The sequence below is a fragment of the Agelaius tricolor genome, unplaced genomic scaffold, assembly GCF_023055355.1.
Source record: "Agelaius tricolor isolate 1412-34295 unplaced genomic scaffold, bAgeTri1.0.p SCAF_3, whole genome shotgun sequence".
Lineage (NCBI taxonomy): Eukaryota > Metazoa > Chordata > Aves > Passeriformes > Icteridae > Agelaius > Agelaius tricolor.
The window spans coordinates 6,701,892-6,722,863 of NW_027269263.1; the positions used below are offsets into that span (position 1 = coordinate 6,701,892).

Genomic DNA, 20,972 nt, shown 5'->3' on the forward strand with positions numbered 1-20,972 from the left:
GCAACAAGGAAGACAACGATGACAGTTAATCTGGGGCCACTGAGGCCAGACTTTATTTAAGAAGCTGACCAGACTGGGTAGCTTCTACCTAAGAGCTTTGGAAATGCTTGATGAGGCAAGTTGTGGGGTTGATAGTTTTTAAATACCCTTGGAACACAGAAAAATTCCTGGAGACTTGAAAAACAGTTATTTTTGAGCTGGAACTAATGTTGCCTTGATGATAGTAAATGAAATTACTCTATTATATATATACATTATTATTATTATATACTATAGTAACTGTAATCTACTCAAATTCATGTGGAATAGAAGAGCTGTAAAATTTTACTGTCTTGGATTAATTTTATGAAGAGGAATATCATAAAAAAAATGAGAGTGTCAGGAGAAGTGGGGAATGGCTATAAGTTTCAGGCAGTACAGGTGGGCTTGAAGAATGGTAGAAGGAAAAGCAGTGTAGTTAAAGCAGTATGAAGGGACGTGTAGGCAAAAAGATACCCACACTCTAAAAACAAACAAAAAAAACCCTCCCAAACACAAATAAAAAGAAGCTTGTGTTAGGAGAGTGAAAGGTTAAAACTGTAGTGGATTACTTAGAAATTACTTTCTCATCAGAAAAGTAGAACAGAAATCTCCTTCAAAATGACTTGAAGGAAAACCATTTTCTACTTGTATGTACTAAAAAAAAACCCTAAAAGCTTTTTAGGTTCTCTAGAAGCTTGCTGGAGAGTCTGTGGGATTGTCTTCAGAAAGGACTTTCAAAAAAGCATCATTCTTTAGGAGGATGAATGAGAAGTGTTCACAGAAGAGGTTTTAGAAAAAATGGTAATGCCCATTGTAACAATCCTCCAAAACCAGGTACCAGCACCAGGAATGCCTCTGTAAAGCTGACAAGCCATTGCTAAGCATGGTGTGCAATCTGATGCTTTATTTAACCTTGGGAAGAAGTGATGATGTGCACTGGAATGCACACTCTTAAAAAGGGTGTTGGTGATTGGCAGGTCCTGCAAAGGGGTAGCAGTTATAAAAGCATCTGCATTTTTAGAGGTGTGACTAATATACTCAGGAGAAGAATTGACTTGGCTTTTAAAGAGAGAAGTAAGGCCTCAGGTTAGAGGTGTTTGAAGGTATTACAGAGGTAATAAAAAAAAATCAGTTATCTGTGGGAGAGGAGACTGATCCAGTGGGGTTTTTGAGCTTGGAAAGATATTGGAATGAAGTACAACCTGCTCAGATTTCTGTTGTTTCACAGCACAACTACAGAGCATAAAGCAAATGAGAAGGGGTTTTTTCATGCTGTGTAAATAAGCATCATACTTATTGTCACAAGACATTGTGGAGATAAAAATACACCTTTCAAAAAGGAGTAGTGAAATTCAAGTATCCACAGCTTCACTGAGCACAGTCTTTTCTGCCTGAAATTTTTATTAATACCTTGTGAGGCATGAAAAAGATGTTTTTTTTCCCTAAATGTCCCCTGTTGTTAGATGTTGGAAGCAGTATTCTGGGCAAGGCAAACTTCTGGTCTGATTAAGGAAGGCCTAACTTCTGAAGTCCTCTCTTATATTCCACAGAAAGATTGGTTAGCTCATGACAGCAACTCCTTCTGGCCTTAGAATCAGTAACAAGACCCCACAACAATCATATGCTTTGCTGTCTGTAATAATAAATTAACAACCTACTGGTTTTCTTTTTGTAATGCCTGCTGTTACTGGTTGAAAAGGGGATTGACAAGTGGAAGTGCAGAAGTCAAAAAGAAATATTAATGCTTTTCAGGTTGGAAAGCACTCAAAATGTTGTTGGGATTGCCCACTAAAGCAGCAGAACATGACCATGGTGGGGTCCTGTGTTCTGTATGTGTGTAGAACCAGTATTGCGTGAAAAGCTTGCTTTCAAGAACTTCACTTCTAGTCATAAAAATGCTTTTTAAACTAACAGCTTTCTTCTGCTCAGTAGGATATGATTTGTTGGACGTGTATGTTGACCTGGAACCAGCAAGGAGATGACTAAGTAGGAGGAAAATGGTTTTAACATGCCTCTGCTTTGCCAAGGAATATGGAAACAATAACAGATTTGTCAAGTCTGTGGGTCAGCTAGCCTTGTAGTGATATATGATATTTCTCTGTGCACGACATACTTGGTGTATTGAGCTGGTTTCTTCTGTAGCATCATTGTGCTTTAGAAATGTGACTCCTTCTTTGTCCCAGCTGCTGTTTGTCACCTCCTGGTCGTGCTGTTTACTGACCACATGTGTGGGTAGGTGGGAGATTTGCCATCTCGTCATCATGGCAGGCACAGAGGTGGTCTGTGGTCTTCCTTGTTTTATGGCGTAATTGAAAAGCCAGGACTGTGCAATGTTTGGCACTTGCCAAACCCTTCTGCTCCATGCACTGGAGCTGTGCAGGCCTTCTCCTCTTCTCCCATTCCTGTTTTCTCCAGCCACGACGCCCCCGTGGAGCCCTCCCTCCTCATGCTGGGGTGTGTTGTATCACTCATGTGCCAAGGAGCCTCTTCCCAAGGCTCCAGACAATCCTCCATACAGAGGATTCCTGGTGTGCTTCCTTCTTTGGAAGAGAACCAGCAGCTTGAAAAATGAGCATTCGGTTTAATAAGAAGTGAAAGCTCTCGATGCTGTTTTCTTTCCATTTAAGAGCAGAGCTGTGCTCTTGTGGGGCTGGGGAGTAATAATCCCACAGAAGAAATCACAGGAACACCATTTCCTCAGTGCAGGAGGGATAGTACACCAGTGATTGGTCACTCTGAGATATGCCGGTGGCCAGGTTCAAGTTCTGGATGTTTCAGGAGCAAGCCTGAGCCACTCAGTGACCTCTGTCTCTCCCCTTTTTGGCACTTGTAAGAGTGACCTAATAAATATGTTATTGCAACAGATGTGATCTCATATCCTCTTACAAAGCACATGTAGACCAGCCACTGAGGGATGGCCCTGTTCAGTGGAGAGGTCAAAATGTGGGACAAGGCTTCAAGAAGGAAGCAATGATTTTCAAAAGGAGATATTTTTACTAATACATTATAGTAATATAAATAAGATTTGCTAAAAAACAAAAGCAGCAAATTAATTAAATCATGGAATGGTTGTGGTTGGGAGGATGATCAGATGGTTGGGAGGTTTTGGTTGGGAGGATGACAAGATGATCTTTGAAGATCACTTAGTCGAACTGCCCTGTCATGGGCAGAGACATCTTTCACTCCCTTTCACTAGATGAGATTGCTCAAAGTCCCATCCAACCTTACCTTGAGCACTTTCAGGGATGGGACATCCAACTTCCCACCACACTCATGTTTACCATGTTTAAAGACATGTTTACAGTGTCTTCCTTATGTCCAATTTAAATTTCTTCTTGTTTAAAACTATTGTCCCTTGTTCTGTCACCTGGTAAAAGTCTCTCTTTGCCTCTTGGACAAGCCCCTTTCAATATTGACAAGGTCTCCCTGGAGGTTTCTGTTTCTCAGGCTGAACAACCCCAGCGCTCTGTCTTTCCTCACTGGAGAGGTGTTCCAGCCTTCTGACCATTTTTGTGTCCCTAATCCGTGTCTGTCTTGTGCTGAGTCCCCAGAGCTGGATGCAGTGCTCCAGGTGGGGTCACACCTGAGCAGGGCAGAGGGGAATGCCAGTAAGAAATGTTAACATTTATAGTGTGGTTAGTAAGTGGTTCCTGCCAGGCTGCATGGCCTTTTGGGGCTCTTGTTTACTGTACTTTTTCCTTTCTTGCAAGTTGAAAATAAGCTAAATTGTTCTCTGGCACTGTCAGCATTACCCCGGAGCTCTTTGGAGAAGCTAAATCCTTTGGTTTCTCCCTACTGCATCACCCAGAATAATACCATAGTCTATCTTTAAGCAGCATATGATGTTTGTTTCTTATCCCTAGTCCAAACATTTGTACTGGATTGTATTTCCCCCTCTGCTTCTTATGAAGGAATTCCAGCTGAATAGGGAATGTCTCCCTTTGCTCGAGCTTGTGTTTTTCAGGATAGGAAATGAGAGGCTTAGGTTTATTAATTTTTGTTTTAGCATTATGTAACCTGTGCAAGGCTATAAGTACATGAGTTTAAGTAGCATGTTCTTTATTAGCTCATTTTACAGCCCTTGGCCTGTTCCACTTCAAAATTCTCATAAGCAGCATAAGTTGGCCAAAGTACATACTTCATGTTAATTAAATCTCTCAAGCACTGTCTAATTTTCTTTTTCCTCTTGAAGTTGGTGAGAGATTAGTAATAAAAGAAAATTAGTTGGCTGATAGCATCGTGCATTTGATCAGTGCAGAGACAGGATAAGTGCCTCAGGTGTATGGTGAACTCTTCATTCCTGTGTGAACATTCAGCATATTAAAAGTTGACAACATTATTTGAACATTCATCCTGACAAGATGATATTGTAAAAGATCCCAATTTGTGAACTGAGGAAGCACTAGAATATGAAACATAAACAATTTTTAAAAAGTCTTATTTCATTCAGTGGGTTTGTTCCTGTCAGTTTTGTACTTTACCTGAAAATAGATTTGAAAGATCTTCATCTGAGATTTTGTTTGAGATTATTCCCTCCAAAATATAAAAAATAACTTGACTGTTGCTAATTCAGGGTTTTGAGACTAAATGGTTTGTTTCCTCTTCTGACCTCTTGACTGAGGCAACACAATTGTAGTGGACAAATCAGTAAAACAAAATTACCTTTTTTTAATCTCTTATGATGAGGTTTTGTGTAGAGAGCAATTGAGAGCATCCAGGGAGAATAAGATGTTGAGCGTTGATAAAATGTAAACCTGATTCTTCTTCATATGTGATGAAGTTACTGTCCTAGTTTTATTTTCATTTTGGTCTGCAAATGTTTTCAAAAAGGTTTAACTTGCTCATATTCATAAGATATTTCTGACTTGCTTCTTGGTTTCTATTTTGTTCTTGTGCTTTAGCTAGAACTCAGTGTCACCAGTTGTAGCTTCCAATAGGCACGGGGGCCATTCAAAATACTTTCCATTTTCCACTGAGGTACATTCTTAGAAGAGCTTTTCCAATCCAAATAACTGGCATTTATTACTTTTTAATTGCTTAGTGTGATACTTGCTTACATTTGCTGTTTTAATGTCTTTTCCTGTCTGTAAAATGAGAGTCCCAGAGGGCACATGCGTGCAGTCACTGAATTCAGTTTACATAGCTTGATGGATGTTTTGGGAAAAGCACATTGTGTGTATGTGCAGTTTGTCACAGATGGTGTCCCAACAAGAAAAGAGTTGTGCTAATGCTGAAGGAAAATCTTTTCCAGCTGCTGTGGGGAAGGTGGTCAGTGTGGCACACAAATGCTTGAGCTCAGCAGACGTTCTCAAGTTGCACTATGTAGGCAACAAACAATGGGCAGGAGAAATTTCTCTGGGCAATTTTGCTCCTCTGAATATTAACCAGTGTCCCACTTTTAAGTCCAATGTCTTTTTTTTTTTTGGTGAGCTTTTTTGTGAAACCTGGTCATGAAAGTATGTAGGGATCTTAATTTCAAACTAAAGAAACAAAAAGAGGTATATTGCTAGTCTTTGAGAGTGTAAAGAAAGGCCTTAGAAGGTAGAAGAGTTTTGAAGCTTTAAAAAAGGCAAGGTAGGCAAAATGCAGACAATTCACACCTAATAATTTACCTTAAGGTGGGCCATTTGTTTACCCAGGTTTATTTTGAGGGACCAGTGAATTTTTAGAGCTCTGGTCTTGGCAGTGTGAGTCTGGTGAAAATAGTATGACTCCAGTGCCCTTCTGAGAATGCAGATTTCAACTCCTTCCTCTGCTGTTTTACATAAATTAGGAGAGGGCTCATTCTTCACAGTTTAGGATTGCTTGTGGAGGAGAAAAAACAGGACTTGCATATTGCTGAAAACCGAGGAGATGTGCATGATGGACCTGCATTTAGGCTCTATTTAGGCTCTGTCAGGGAGGACCAAGCTCTGTGGCAAACTGTTCTATGCACTGCTGTAAATTCAAAACATCCTTAAATGATTCTGAATTAGCTTTTCATCACTCCTCATAAATCTTGTCCGCTGGGTTTGTTCTGCTGTATTGTATTTGCAGGGTGCCCCATGGCAGGAAGGAATGATGAATCTGACTCCATGTTCTCAGAAGGCTAATTTATTATTTTAGGGTACTGTATTATATTAAAGAATACTGAAGAATACAGAAAGGATACTTACAGAAGGCTAAAAAGATAGTAATAAAAATTTGTGACTCTCTCCAGAGTCCTGACACAGCTTGGCAGTGATTGGCCAATGAGTGAAAACAACCCACAGCAGAAACCAATGAAACAATCACCTGTGGTAAACAATCTCCAACCACATTCCACATGTGAGAAAGCAGAGGAGAAGCAAATGAGATAAAATTGTTTTCCTTTTTGTCAGAGCCTTCTTAGCTTCCCAGGACACAAATCCTGGAGGCAGGGATTTTTCAGAGAATGTGAGTGCCACGCTGCTGTCTCTTGGATCGCAGCTGAACCAACAGCATGAGCAGTCAGATTAACTCTGGGCCTTCTTTGCTCTGCAGGGCTCCTCAGTGGGCAGACATCTCCAACCAACACCAAGCTGGAGAAGCTGGACCCGCAGCAGGTGCTGCAGCTGTGCCTGCGCTACCAGGAGCACCTCCACCAGTGCGCCGAGGCCGTGGCCTTCGACCAGAACGCGCTGGTGAAACGCATCAAGGAGGTGAGGGCAGGCTGGGGCTGGGGCTGGGGCTGTGCTGCAGGGCTGGGAGTGGTGCTGGATGAGCTGCTCTGTGAGCTCAGTGCCCGGCATGGCACTGTGGGAAGGATGAAAGTTTGACAAGAAAGTCTCACAGATATGTATACTTAGCAGAAAGGTTTTTAAATGTAGAGTCTGATGAAGAGATGGAAGCAAGTTTTGATATAGAAGAAAAGAATTGCTGAGCCAGTCTTACTGGATAACCAAGGAGGCAAAGGGTAGGTTGGTTAGAAGGGGTTTTTATGGCTTAGAGCAAAGGATAAACCCACCCCAAACAAGAAGATGTTTTTACCAAGCAGAAAGATGGCACAGGCAAACAAGTCAGCAAAGTTGCAAGCAGGAAAAAGGTCTCACAATTTTCCACTGCAAGAAAACTGAAAAACAACTTCTAGCTTAAACTGTAATGTACTAACTTTTAGTGATTGGAGAATAGTAACATGAATATGGTAATTATAGTAGTTATGATGGACTATAGATTAAAGTTAAGGTATAGATTGGTTCTACTGTATTAAGATGCTCAGCAAAGAAAAGTGTATAATGCATTGTAACCTAAACTAAAGGGTCTCCAGGCCTGCCTGCAGCTGGAGCTGACAGCTGTAGGCACAGGCTCTGTCACCCATGACCCTGGACTGCTGTAATGCCTTGGATGTAATAAACTGCATTTTGGAGAGCTGCCTGGAGCCCCACATCCCTCATTCCGGCTCCTGCAGGCAGCCCTGTGGCTGTGCCCTGTGAGCTCAGGGCCTGGGCTGGCTCTGCAGCTCCTGCCAGGCTGGCTGTGCCCCAGGAGGGCTGGCCATGAACAGCGGCTGCTCCTCTGTGGGAACGGCAGGTGCTGCAAGCAGCTCTCCAGGAAGTGAAAGATGAGTGAAGGTTTTAGGTAGCATTCCTGATTTAGGTCTGTACAGCATTGTGGTGGTGTTCACAGGGGCCCCAGGATGAGGGGAGAGATGAGAATGTTGACTTTATGTTTTAGAAGGCTGATTTATTGTTTTATGATATATATTATATTAAAACTATACTAAAAGAATAGAAGAAAGGGTTTCATCAGAGGGCTGGCTAAGAATAGAAAAAGAATGATTACAAAGGCTTGTGACTGACTGGGACAGTCCAGACAGCTGGGCTGTGATTGGCTATTAATTAGAAACAACCACATGAGACCAATCACAGATCCACCTGCTGCATTCCACAGCAGCAGATAACCATTGTTTACATTTTGATCCTGAGGCCTCTCAGCTTCTCAGGAGAAAAAATCCTAAGGAAAGGATTTTTCATAAAACATGTCTGTGACACAGCATAGATTTTATTGTGCTTCATGGTTAGGCTCTAATTTAAGGAAGGAAGCAGTTATCTGAACATCTTCTGTGGCTGGACAAGGTAGTACTTCAGGGGATTTGTTCTCAAAGTCCATAACATGCCATCTCATTTCTGACCTCTATGGCAAAAAGGTCTCCTGTGCTACTGCTTTTATCACTAAACCATCATTTGGAACACTGATCTGTTTAAATATTGAATGATACTGTTTGGGGTTGAATTAATTCCTGGGATGAGCATCCTGCAATGAGATTGTCTTTCTCATGTGTGACTACTGATGTTGGAAGCAGTAGAATGGCTGCCAGATTTTTTATTTTTTTGAAATCAAGAGTCTGGCGTGACAGGGAAATGTTGCTTGAGGTGTTTCCTCAGATACTCCCAGATGTGTAGAAGAGCTGGTGAATTCTGCATATCTCAAAAGTCCTTGAGACCAAATACCTTTTCAGTGTCAAAAAAATGTTTTTGAGCGTGTGGTTAATTTTTATTCACCAAGTATAAACACTGACCTTGATTTGTTGTTGCTCTATTGGCTCAGAGTTAAGAAAATCCCACATGACAAACTGGGTAATAAATTTGATTCATGTGCTGTTTTGAGAAGCTGCTGTCATCATGAAGTTGTAAGTCCAAAATAATGTGGGAAGCATTAAAAAGGCCTTTTTACTTTGGTCTATCAAGATCTGAGGCCAGCTATTACACAAGATGTAAAGATATTTGCAGATGTTGGTGACTCAGATCACACAATCTCAGAAATGGGATTTAATTGCCAGCCTAATGACAGTGTACTGCATTAATCCAAGCAGATTGTAATTCTTTTGGCTGTTAAAGTGTGAGAGGGAATAGTGACATGATTTAAAGTCATGGTAGACACCACCAGAGCAATATTCATTAATTGGGTCTGCCTTCTGTAGGGCAAGTGGCAGAGTCCCTTTCAAATTAGCTATGATGGTTTTCTTCTGGTTCATAAGGCTTGTGATTATCTTTCATCTAAAATAAATTAAATTGTGATACTGATATTCTCACTAGCTTCTTTATAACAGCCTCCTCTGATAAAGTGATGGAGAAATGGGGGATTCTGTAAGTCTGAGAACTGAAAAATCAGCTGAGGTTTGTTTTTGGTTGTGGGGTGGGTTATTTTTTTTTTCCTTTTTCTTTTCTTTTTTGGGTTGTTTTTTTTTTTCATTTTCCTAATAATTTTAAAATATTTTTCTTGCTTTGGCTGTTCCACATGTGTGTTCTGGAGGATCTGGGTGGGACCCACTTGGCTTAAATCATTCTTTCCAAATTGTTTGGGCTCTCCTTGATGCACTAAATTGAACCACTGCTGACAGTTGTTGACAAGCCAGGGTGCAGCTGAACCAGAGCAGGGGATGTCTCTCCTTACAAGTGCAGACAAAGGAAATTGCCTTTGGCTTCACCCATTTGTCAGCAATGATTTCGTTTTGCCATGTACACAAAACTTTGACCCTTAGTAAAGCATGAAAATGAAAGAGAAAATCAAGTGTATTGTGAAAAGCAGAATGTGTGCACAAGCTGGGACAGTAAATTCTTTTATCCTCATTTTGGTAGCCAGTACTTCCCTTTCCCTTTCTTTAACCCTGTAAATACTGAAGTGTTTTTCTTCTGATAATAGATTTGTCAAGTGACTGATGGTTTTAACTTTCTACAAAATGTTGGTCAGCTTCAGTCTCTGATTTCCTACCTTTTGTCTGAGGTCTGTTCACTTCTCAGACTCTAACTGTACTAATAGTCCTGCTGTATAATATGCTACACTCACACTGCTTGCAGCCAGGATTTTTTTAGCCTTTCCTTGACAAAATGTCCAAGAGCAAATATCTTTTGTTCATTGTCTGTGTCACCAGGAAAGAAGTTTCCTGGATTCTGTCAAAACCCAGAAGCAGTGCTGTAAATTAATTGGCCCTCAATAACTCAGAATTAACTGTGGTGGTTTGCACAAATCAGCACACAGTCTGAATTACAATGGTTCTGAATAGGAAAGAGAATGAGCTAAATAAAAAAACCCTACTTGCATGGCAGTGACTGCAGGTCTGAGCAGAGCCATCTGTGCCTTCAGGGAGCAGTGCAGTCTGGCTTTGCTCTCCATCCCATTTCCCAGCGTAGCCAGAATTTCTTTGCAGTGTTGGCTGGATCCATATCTGCTCCTAAATGTAGAGCCCTGTGCAGCTTCCAGGTGGCTGTGACTGTTCTCTCTTGAGCAGAAATCCATTTATCCAAGAGTTCCTTGAAGGGGGAAGAATTGAAGAGAGGATGGAAGGTGATTGACTCAGGTGCCTTTTTTCATGCCAGAGTGAGTTTTGCTTTTGGGAGGCAGTGATTTACTTATGACAAGAGGCTTTGTCTTCACTGTCAAGAAAAAAAAAAAAAGGAGGATGTGCTTGCTTCTTTTTAAGGAAAATACTACAGATTTGGACTGTAACTCATTGGAAGTTTTGAGGAGCTCCAGCTGCTGTGGGTTTGATAGAGCCACATGTGCTCTCTTCACCAGGAGTGTCTGCTCCAGTTTTGTGATCTGCAAAACAGAGGTTTTGACAAGATTAGTTTGAAGGCAAATGTTGACCAGCTCTAAAGGTTTGAATGGGGGGAAAGCAGCAAATAAGTGGGGAGAGGACTACTTTACATTAAGTCCTTACAAGGGAGGATATCTGTTTTGGGTGCCAGGGAGACAATTTCAAGAGTCATGTGATGGAGGATGGTGAATACCAGGGAATGGGAAACAAGTAGAATAGGGAAAAGCTGGGGAACAGAGCTAAATTTTCAGAAAGTGTCCATGATTTTTTGTGCCTTCAAAATAGTCTAGTTTCAGTGCCTTAAAAAAGGATTATTGTGTGCACAATGTACTAAGCTTCTCAAAAATCACATCTTACAAAATATCTGAAGGTAAGCTTATAAAAATTGCTTGTCACACATGAAAATTGAGGCCTGTCTTCTTTCTGTGAAAGCAGAGAGGAAACTGAAAGCCCTCTAAGCTCCTTTCAAAGAAGCTCTGAGTGAAAAGATCTTCAGCATTTCTTACTAGACCTCCAGCATTGTCAATGGGGTTGTGCTTTTGAAGTATTTGATGTACCCTTAAAGGCAAATGTAATTCCTACATACTCCATGCTTAAGATGTATTTGAAAATGGGTTAGTGGGAGGGCTCTGATGCTTTGCCTTGAAAACAAATGTTAATGTAGTGTTATTTGTAGCTTTTATTACCACCACAGGAAGCCCAGACTGCCAGTAATTTTGAAAACAGAGCAGTTTTTATAATACAAGGTGAAATTTCAAATGTCTCAGTCTAAGCTGCCACGCATCTATGGGTGGGAGTTGGGGGAAACCCCCCACATTTTTAAATATAATAAATATTGCTTTTATATTAGTGATAGTTAAATGAATCTTGTCCAGGCAGGCATTATGGCTTGTTTCATACCTGTAAATGCTTTGGGAGGGCTGGCTGTGGTAGGGACAGCTTGTAGCAGTCTGATGTTCCTGCTGGAAATTGAAGGGCAAGGTCCCTTAAGGTGGTGGTAAAGGGGAAAGCTGTCCTAAGTGCAGGAAGCTGTTCCACCACCAGGAATGAATGAGATCTGGGCCAGAAACTTTGGCTGGACATTGCCTGGCTGGGGACTGTGTCAGCCACAGCTGCAGTGAGACTCAAGGTGCTCCTCTGCTGTAAGCACACAGAGCTTCTACTGTGTGAGACACCACAGACACTTCTCCTAACTCCATCCCTCCATGGGCAGAAAAATCTGAAGTGCCTGGGATTCATCCCATGCTCCAGTCACAGCTGAGCTGTGTCCCTTCAGGGAATAGACTCAAATGAAGAGCAAGTTTCAGGGAGGTGTTTTTAGCCTGGTCTTTGGTTTGTTTTGTTTCAGGACTCATCTGAGTGAGGTGTTTATTGCTATTTCCTCTTAGTTATGGTTTCCCTGTAGGTGGTTTCAGATCTGAATTTCCAAGACTGTTTGTGAAATCTGTTTTCAGCAGACGTGCCCTGAGAACTTCTGACTAAACTGAATTAGGCCAGGAAAAGATGAGTGGCTTTACTAAGTCCAAAATGCATCTTCAGCTTCAGGCCTTTGCTTTAAGGCTCATATGGACCAGCCATGAAGGTACCTTTCAGCTCATTAAAAGGGAGGGCTCAGGGAATCAAAACTAAGCCTGTTGAAAGAAGCCTGGCCAAAGTGAAAATGGAGATGTGTTTAATTTTGACACTACATATAAAGATGTTCTAGATGAAGCTGTGTTAACTTGCAAGCAAAATTGAGCCTTTTGGTTCACAGACTTAAATTACCAATGCCCCAAATCCAGGGAAAGGGGTCTGAGATCCCTTGTGCTATAATATTTCTGAAAAGGGGAAGAACCTTGGTTGAAATGCCACTTGTATTTTCAAGGGATTTAATGCCACACTGCCCTTTAGAAAAAAACTAGGGAACGTTGTGTTCTGTAAGAAATAAATAGCTTAAATTTAGTCTTTGGCATCTTGGAATTTGATGGATGAGGACTGTGGCAATCTATCCAGCTCTTTATGTCTCCTCTCATCAGCAATGAAGTGTTGTTTATAAAGACTGGAATCTCAACAGGCACCATCATGCAGAAATAAGTGCACAGGATTATTAAGCTGGAAACATGTTAATCTTCATGTCCTTTAGTTGATCTTGCTCATTTTTCTCCAGTCTGCTGTGCAAGTAGCTTGAATACCTAAGTGGTGGGGTGGTGTCTTAACCAGCCAGCACCAAAATGTGAAAATGCTCTTGAAAAGGCTTCACAATTGTTACTTAATATAGAGAATTAATGTCTAGAAGTGTATGCCTGAGGCAGATGGCCAGTGCTCTGCTGTACCTGAACTTTATGAAGGGATCTAGCAGTTTTTAAGGAAGAGGAAAGATTGTTTGCACTGGTGGCAGTCTGAAATCTGTTTTGCTGACATGCACTGCTTTGTCTGGTGTCATAAAAAAGACCAGTCCCTTGCTCCTAGAATATATGTGTGTAATCAGTTCCAGCATGTTCCCTTGTCTTGTGCTTTATGGACTTTTGAGAAAAGATCTAAACTGGAATCCTTTCCACAACTGAATTTCCAAGGAAGAAAATTAAGCTTGAACAAGCATCTAGCAGTCGGAAAGGTTTGTATTATTATAGAGTTTAAGTGCTTAAGAGACTGTCACTGAAGTTCCCAAGTTTAGCATGCAAAGCCTTTTAGTAACACTTTCATTGGGATTAGTGCATGGAGTTTATGTTCATCAGGTACCAGAAGGAACATCATTCACTTCCTTCTCACAGCTTACTTAAACTAGGAAACTGCATTTCTTATTCTAGCCTTGTTTTCCCAGGTGGAAAAACTCTCCAACAACCCCCTGCCCCAAGTTTGTAAAACTTCAAATAGGAATACAAAGTGCTAGATTTCATTACAGAGCTAGCAGACTTGATGGTGGATTTGGGCATGAAAGGGGTTTGAGATGGGAAGAAAGCAAGTATTAACCTGGGGTACATCCCAGCTTGCACTTGCAGGAGAAAGGAGAGGATGCTGACTGTCTTGCACAAAGATGAGGGATCTCACCTGACACACTGTGTGCAGCTCTCATAATGCTCAAACACAAGGAAAGGGCTGTGGGGATGTGTGGGGAGTGGAGAACCTCGGGAAGGAAACTGGAAAAGCTTTGCTCATTCGGCTTAGTCAAATGATGACAGAGATCTTTAGAAAGATTTTTCTTTCTGAATCAGTTTGGCATTAATGTAGACTAAAAATGGCCTTCTCCCTCCCTGAAGGATTGTGTTGATATAGGAAAAGCCAATTCACAAGTTTCATTCTTAACTATTATGTCCTCTTGCAGGGTTGAATTGAAATTTTCAAGGTGTCAACTCTGCCCTTAGGTGAGAATTGGACTGGGGTGTGGAGGTGCTAGGAATGTTGGCCAGAAGCTTTTCAGCACTTTAATCTTTGTTTTAGACAGGTTAGCCAGCCTTACTTGCAAATATTTGGAGTTGCACTGATGACTTTTAGATGGTGGTTGGTACTTGGGGGAGCAGGGTGGGCCTTGTGTTGGCAATCCCATAATGAGCATTGTGGCAATATTCTGATGTGATCTGCAGAGATGACTTCATGTTGAAAGCATTACAAAACCTTAGTGCAAGTAATCTGCCCATCTTGCTTTTTATGGAGGGAAGGGTTTCCTAAATGTTTCTGTGCCACTGGGGCATGAATGCCTCTACATGAGAACATTTATTTGCCATTATTGCAACACTGCTCTGAGGTATGAAACATATGATTTACTATTAATTAATTCCTGTGGGCATTGCTCCTAACTGGATGTGTCATCTACCTCTAGAAGCCTGGATAAAATGCTGAACTATAATATAGTAGAATTCCCTGTAATCACATGTATGAACTGTGCCAAAACTGTAGTGAACTGGGCAAAAAATAAACCTTTTAAACTTTGTTGTTTTTTTTGTTTTTTTTTTTTTTTACCTGGAACAGCAAGTGATGCTTTTGAAGAGTGGCTGTTGGACTTGCTGCAAATTGTCTGAAAGATAAAATCCCCAATCAGATGAGTTCCAGCTGAAAAAGAGGCTCAGGTAGCAGTTGTAAAAGAAATCAACATAACAGCAGTATATGGTAAAGAATTTATAGGAGTTTTTAACATCAGAAAGGATTCTGGGGTCATAGCTTTTCCTTTTGCTTTATCCAGTCTAGAGAATTTAATTCTTCCCTATGCCTGACATAAGACTACACAGAAACAGAAGTACTTATTTTTCAAGTACAAGTTCTTCTACCAGACTGTAGTACAAATTTTCAAATGCCTTCTTGCATTTGATCAATTTATTCTAGAGATTCATTAGTAGACATAAAAAAGAGGAAATAAATACTCAGCTTCCTGTGAATCTTGGGGCCACTGCAGCTGAATACAATAAAAATGAATGCTCAGAGTGGATCAGAGATGACACTACTGCCACATTGAACTTTTGTGTGAATCACTGATCTCTGATGGTTTGTACTCTTCTTACTGTATTTTGAACAACAGTCTATAGCCTCAGAAGAGCTTGGTCTGTAAATGATATACAGTGCTTGAGATTTCCTTGAGGCTTTCCTGAAGCTGGAGATTTACTGTCCAGATGTTGGGACCTCTAGAAAATTGCTGGGATGTCTGAGCTTCAGCACTGTGGAAGTTATGGTGGAGTCAGCCTTGGAAGTCTCTCTTCTGGGAATGAAGGAGTAGATCCTCCCCTTAACATAATGGGGTGTGCTTGGCTCATTTCATGTGCTTCTCAAACATGGAAGGAAGAGCTACAAGTAAATATTTCAGGTTATCAGTGACTGACTTTGTTAGAACTGACATGCCTTTGAGTTTCCCTGGTGAAGGGAAGTTGATTTGGGCTTTCATTGAGAAATGCAACTGGCAGGAGAAGAGCAAAAGCTTCATCAGGGCTCTCAGGTGTCCAGAAATCCCCAAATCCTGACTGCTGGGCTCATGTCCATGCTCATCTGACACTGCAGCCTTCTTGCATGTCTCCAAGGCATGCAGAGCACATGGAGGGAGGTCTGATGCACCCAGAGGTGTTGCACTGGCAGGGTGAATGTGTCAGGGTGTGTGAACCCAGCTTTGTCTGCAGTTCCCCAGAGAAAAAAGAGGGAGTCCTAGATAATCCTTTTAGCACTTCACACACAGTAGGAAATAGTTAAAGCTCAGCTCCTTTCCATTCTGTGTGAACAGATTTAAGAGCATTTTCTACTTAAATATAATTTTCTTTTAGTGTGTCCAACCCTGACTAAACACAGCAATATCATTCCCTTCTGAAAGACTTCTGTGGAAAAGAAGACCTACAGCTATCAGGTCCCATCTGTGAAGCTGAGAATAAATAGCAGATGGCTTGCAAATGTAATGGTGCTGACTATTTTCACTCTGAAATGAGAACGGTGGTGTTTTCTGAGAAACATCTCATTAATGATAGTGGGCATCTCTTTTCAAATCAAAGCTTACTTGTGATGGGAAAATCGACTTGCTTTAAGCTAGTCATTGTGACATGCTGAAAGTACAAAACTGAAATTTATTATAAAATAACCCCCTACATAACATTTATAATAAATAATGTAAATAACATTTATAATATTCAAATAGTGTGTCAGCAGCATAAAATCAGGAAATGAGGAGATGGAAGGTTGTGTTTTCTAGCAGAATTATTAGGTAGCCTGAAATAAGAGTTGTGCAAGTTGTCCTTTAGGCAATAGATCTGTAACAGATACATATTTTTTCTTTTCCAGGAACAGCTGATTGAAGACAGATCAGGAATGTGTTATTAATTACTGTGGAATTCTATTCCACAAAAGAGAGGTTTTGTGAGAATATTGCACACACAGGTGCAATAATCTTCTTTGGGTGGGGCATTTGTATTTATTTTTCTTAAACTTGGTTATTTAGAATAGGTATGGAAGCATTTCTAATGCTCAGGATGTAACTTAGCATTTTTAGCCATGATAAATTTTAGAGGTGAGTTCTTAGATGGATGTAGATTGATTAATATGAACACCTTTATAGAGCTGTCATTTGCTGCTATTGTAGAACAGAGACAATGAACTAGAAATTACTAGGACTTTTTCTTGGTGACAGTTTAGAAGGCTTACTAATAAAATTGGGTCTTTTGCGTTTTTTCCTTTCTGCTTTTTCAGGAATCTTGTGCATTAAAGTCTGATACAGCCACAGCAAACACTGGGTTTGAAGCCAGGATCACATGCAGGGGCAGAGATGGTGCTTTTAGCCGTGTGACCCTGCTGGTTTGTGACTGTCAGGCTGGTAGCCAGGCCAGCTCATGGGCCAGAACACCAAACCACTGAAGAGAGAGGCTGGGAAGACTGGGAGGTGTGGGAGTGACAAACACCTCCTGTCTGATAACACAAGAGGTAGGGAAAGACTGACATAAAGGTGGAAAAGCTTATTTCAAGAACAAGCCTTCTTATTCTTTGAATTCTGAATGTTTTTGTGTGTCCCAAGGCCTCCCAGAATAATCAGATTTACAGGTGCAGCAGCTTATGTTGATACATGTTTTCACATATCTACTGTAGAACTAAGGGACTAAACATGGATTTAATTTAGATCTTTAGGAGTAAGGGCCTTGATGTACCTATTAATATTGCTATAATTCATTTCCAGAGCCACTTAAAATGGTTGCTCTTCGTTCTCTAGCTTGACTGTGATCTGTGCAATGCTTAGCCAGAATAACCCTTGGCAACTATTTACAGAAATGACAGATCACAGAGGGGGGAAAGGGAATATTTTGGCAGTGCTTTTGATCCTAGATAAGGAAATCCTAAACACAAACTATAGTTGTTTATGTGGCAGTGGGGCAGAGGAAGGGTACAGCTCCATGAGAGCTGAAGCTGGGGTCTGTGGCTGGGCATCTCTGTTCTGTAGCCTGGCACAGAAGCTGCCCAGTCAGGTTGTCACTTCCCAGTGTGTGCTGGGTGGGAGAAACAGGGGATGCTCCCAACCATCAGGAAGTCATTGTGATCTGTTGTGCTGACTTTGCGTGACATTATCAAAGAGAAAGGGGAAGAGAAAAAAAATTTATTCATTGAGCACATTTGTTTTCAGGCAGTAGAGAAAGAGGAGCTGTCTTCAGTCTGAAGTGTGTTGATTGAAAAGTATTTTCACACCAGCACAGGGTGACTAATATTCCATGCAGTCATATTCCTGCCTGCTGTCTTCTGATGTGGCTTGTGTGCAGCTGCAGGAAAATGTTCCTTTAACCCCAGTCAAGCACCTGACAATGGGAAGGAAAGGCTGCTTGTGCTCAGAGTGCTCTTCTAGAAAAAGAACTTTCTGGAATAAGGACTGCACCTTAAGAGCTGTGTGTTTTGGAGGGGCAGCCATAGGGGAAATCCATAGGATGGATTTCCAGCTGAGAGGAAATTGTTGGGACAGAAGGACACATGCATGTCTGCATGAGCTCTTGAAGGCTGTTACTAAATGTGGGGGGAAACAAAAACATCTTCTTGACTTTTGGGTATTTTAGGAGGGATTGGAGAAGCTGGGAATGTCCGAACATCCTCTTATGAGATGTATTTGTTTTATTATGAATGTCAGCAGTGCCTCTCTAGAAATTTGATTCCAAGTTTAATGAACTTCTGATTGCATTTGCATGCTCTGCAACCAGGGAAAATGTGTCTAGCTGCAGTTTTCAGTCTCTCAGTCATTGACCTAACAAGATATGACCTCTGTTTCTGAGAGCTTAAGACACTCATGTGCCCATGACAGGGGTACTGTAAAACCATGCCAGGTAAGAAGTGTGTATATATATATTTGTGTGTGTGTATTATATATATGGGCACTGGTTTGTTTTCAGTGTGGTCTCTTGAAAAGAATTGGGCATTGGCCAGTGCTGACCTCAGTCTTTTTGTGGGCTAAATTAATGTCTTTATTCTGCTTGGCAGTGTGGGCCAAGAAGAATTTTTAAATGAATGCAAGAATTTATGGTGTGCAAGATGTCTGACAGTATCCTCAGTTGTTTTTGTGTTTCACCAGTGTGGTGTTACAAATGGGCCTGTGTAATGCAGAGGAGACTCAGGGCTGACAATGTGAATGGTGTAGTAGGAGGGGCTGTGCTGGGGCCCTTTCAAGTGAGGAAATATCCATCTTGCAGTGTTGTTGGAAGTAATTATTAATCTGTTTTCATTTGATGATAGAAAAGCCCAGTAGATGTCATTTCATGTTTAAATGTGAAGCTGAGGCACAAATTAGTGTCCTGCTGATGATAATCCACAGAGGAGGCATGAGCTTTGAAACAGAAACAGACACAAATTCTGAATGTAACTGGCTGTACAAAAAAAAGTGTGCCATGCTGGAGGGTGAGTTTTAGGCTTGTCTATTTTTATGGACCTGTGCTTCTGAAAGAAAAACTGAAGAAACGCCTCCATCCTTTTTGACGTAGGAAGGGGAGAAAGATCCTGTCTTCTACTCTGGGCATGTCCAGCCTCAGGTTTACTGCTTTGACAGGAAGAATGACTTCTGTGAAGAAATAACATTTGCATTAGGAGCTCTCACCCCTTCATTGAAAGCACATTTTTTTTTTTCTCAACTCCAGATGGGGCAGAACCTCTTGGTTTGATGAAAATTAAGATTCTGACATCACATGCTGGGCTCTGCCCTCTGCTTTGTTCTGTCACTTCTTAACAGGCTTCAAGTCCAATCTTTTAACTCTCCACAAACTCATATACCACTAAGCTGGGGATGTTTGTAGCTTACTGAGTGGTGATGTTTGAAGGACAGATTGGTTGTCAGGGGCTGGTGACAAAGCTGCTGCTTCACATCTGTCACATTTGATGGGTTCAGGGCAGTAGGGTTCAGTTGTCTGCAGCTCTGGTGGCCTGGCATGGTAGGAAGCTTGGAGCAACCAGAGCAGAAACAATGGCTCAAATAAACTCTCTCAGATGGTTTTAGGACTGTGAAGAACTGCTGGCTCTGGGGTGTCTTGCTGGGCTTCCCAGAGAGCTTCACAGTCTGGGATGGGCAAGAAGGCTGAGAGTTGAATGTTTTCCAGATGAGAATGTTGGCAGGACTTTGTGGCAGGGATGTGGGAGTTGATGGGAACTGTTCAGAGAAGGCAACTTCACTCACTGACCCTCAAGGGTGTCTTGGACTGCCTTGGCTGTAGGCAAGGGACCAGACTCTCCTTCAGCTCCCCTTTTCCAGGTTTTTTATTGCTACTGTATGAGATATGGAATTAAATAGATAGGAATGAGGTGCATTCTTATGTGTATTTCCTGCTCATTATGGATTCCTGCAGGCCAGTGTTAGTCTCTGTGGTGGGTAAATAGGGCTGACCCTCAGAACCTGAAAGCCCCATCTGAGTGCCAGAGGAATGGGACTGCATGCCAGGAGAGATAAAAGCACAAGGTCTGGCACTGGAGGAGCTCACTTGGAGGGGGAGGAGGTAGGAAGGATGTAAGTGTGTACTTAGGCTTGCTTCAAGGAAAGCTGAGAGAAACATTGGCATTTATCTCCAGGAATTAACATGTAGCTTCCTTTCTTTTTTTTTTTTAATAGTTAAAAAGACCAGGTTCAGACTGAGTAAAAATTGACCTTTCCTCACAATTGCTCCATTTCAGTTCTCCCTGTTGTGTCTCAGGCTGTGCAGCTGCTGTGGCCTCCCTCAGCAGGCAAACTTGGATGGTAGGTGTAAGGAAACACTCACTTCCACCCTTTCTCTTTCTTGTGAGGCAGCTTTTTTTATGGCTCTTGTGAATGTGTCCAAAGGTAGCAAAGTGCTTGGAGGCCACTTTGCATTTCTTCTTCCTACTGCAGGTCAGTATCAGCTTCTCCCCTTGTTCCCCATCAGTAAGTGGATATTACTCATACTTACTTACACAAGGAGCCTAAAGGCAGCAGATGGAAATAATTGGAATGGAGAGAAAGGGGGGCCTTGTGTGTTTTTTGCTTGGAAGCTTGGTAGGTGCCAGCTTTGCTTCTTGTACAGTGCTGTGAGGCCATGTGGAGAACCTGCCAGTGGAGGAGAACTTCAGAACCAGAGGAGGTTTCTGCCTTGGTCCCCGTGCTGGCCACTTAATGAGGCATGCTGGCTTTTGGCAGCTTTCCCACTGGCTGCCCCTCCAGGCCACTGTCTCTCATTAGGTTGGATGTTTTCAGGCACTGGATTGAACTCGCTGGTTGGTGGTGGTCTGCTTTTTACACACTGCTCTTTACAGAGCTAGCGCCAAGCTACTAAATTATTAAGCTGGGGTTTTAATAGAAACCCCTGTGTAGGCTTAAATTGTTTCCACTCTATTTGGAGTTTCCTGCTCTGCTGGTTTTTATTTTGTCCCGTGCATGAAGGCATGGAGGAGGGAATTCACAGGAAAGCACAGAGGCAAAGAGGAGGAATTCAGCCTGAGAGCAGTAGAAAATGCAGGCAAAATAAAAGGTCAATTGGTACCTTATGCAGCTCTGATGGAGGGGATG

The 20,972-nt window shown here is 41.7% G+C and overlaps 1 protein-coding gene across 1 annotated transcript in view; it reads left to right on the plus strand.

Annotated features, from left to right (window-relative positions):
• Positions 1-20,972, plus strand: part of BORCS5 (BLOC-1 related complex subunit 5) — a 60,382-nt gene that overhangs the window by 33,692 nt on the left and 5,718 nt on the right. Inside the window, exon 3 of the mRNA XM_071422327.1 lies at positions 6,523-6,680. Within this exon, the coding sequence (XP_071278428.1) occupies positions 6,523-6,680 (158 nt within the window). The remainder of the gene's footprint in view (positions 1-6,522; positions 6,681-20,972) is intronic.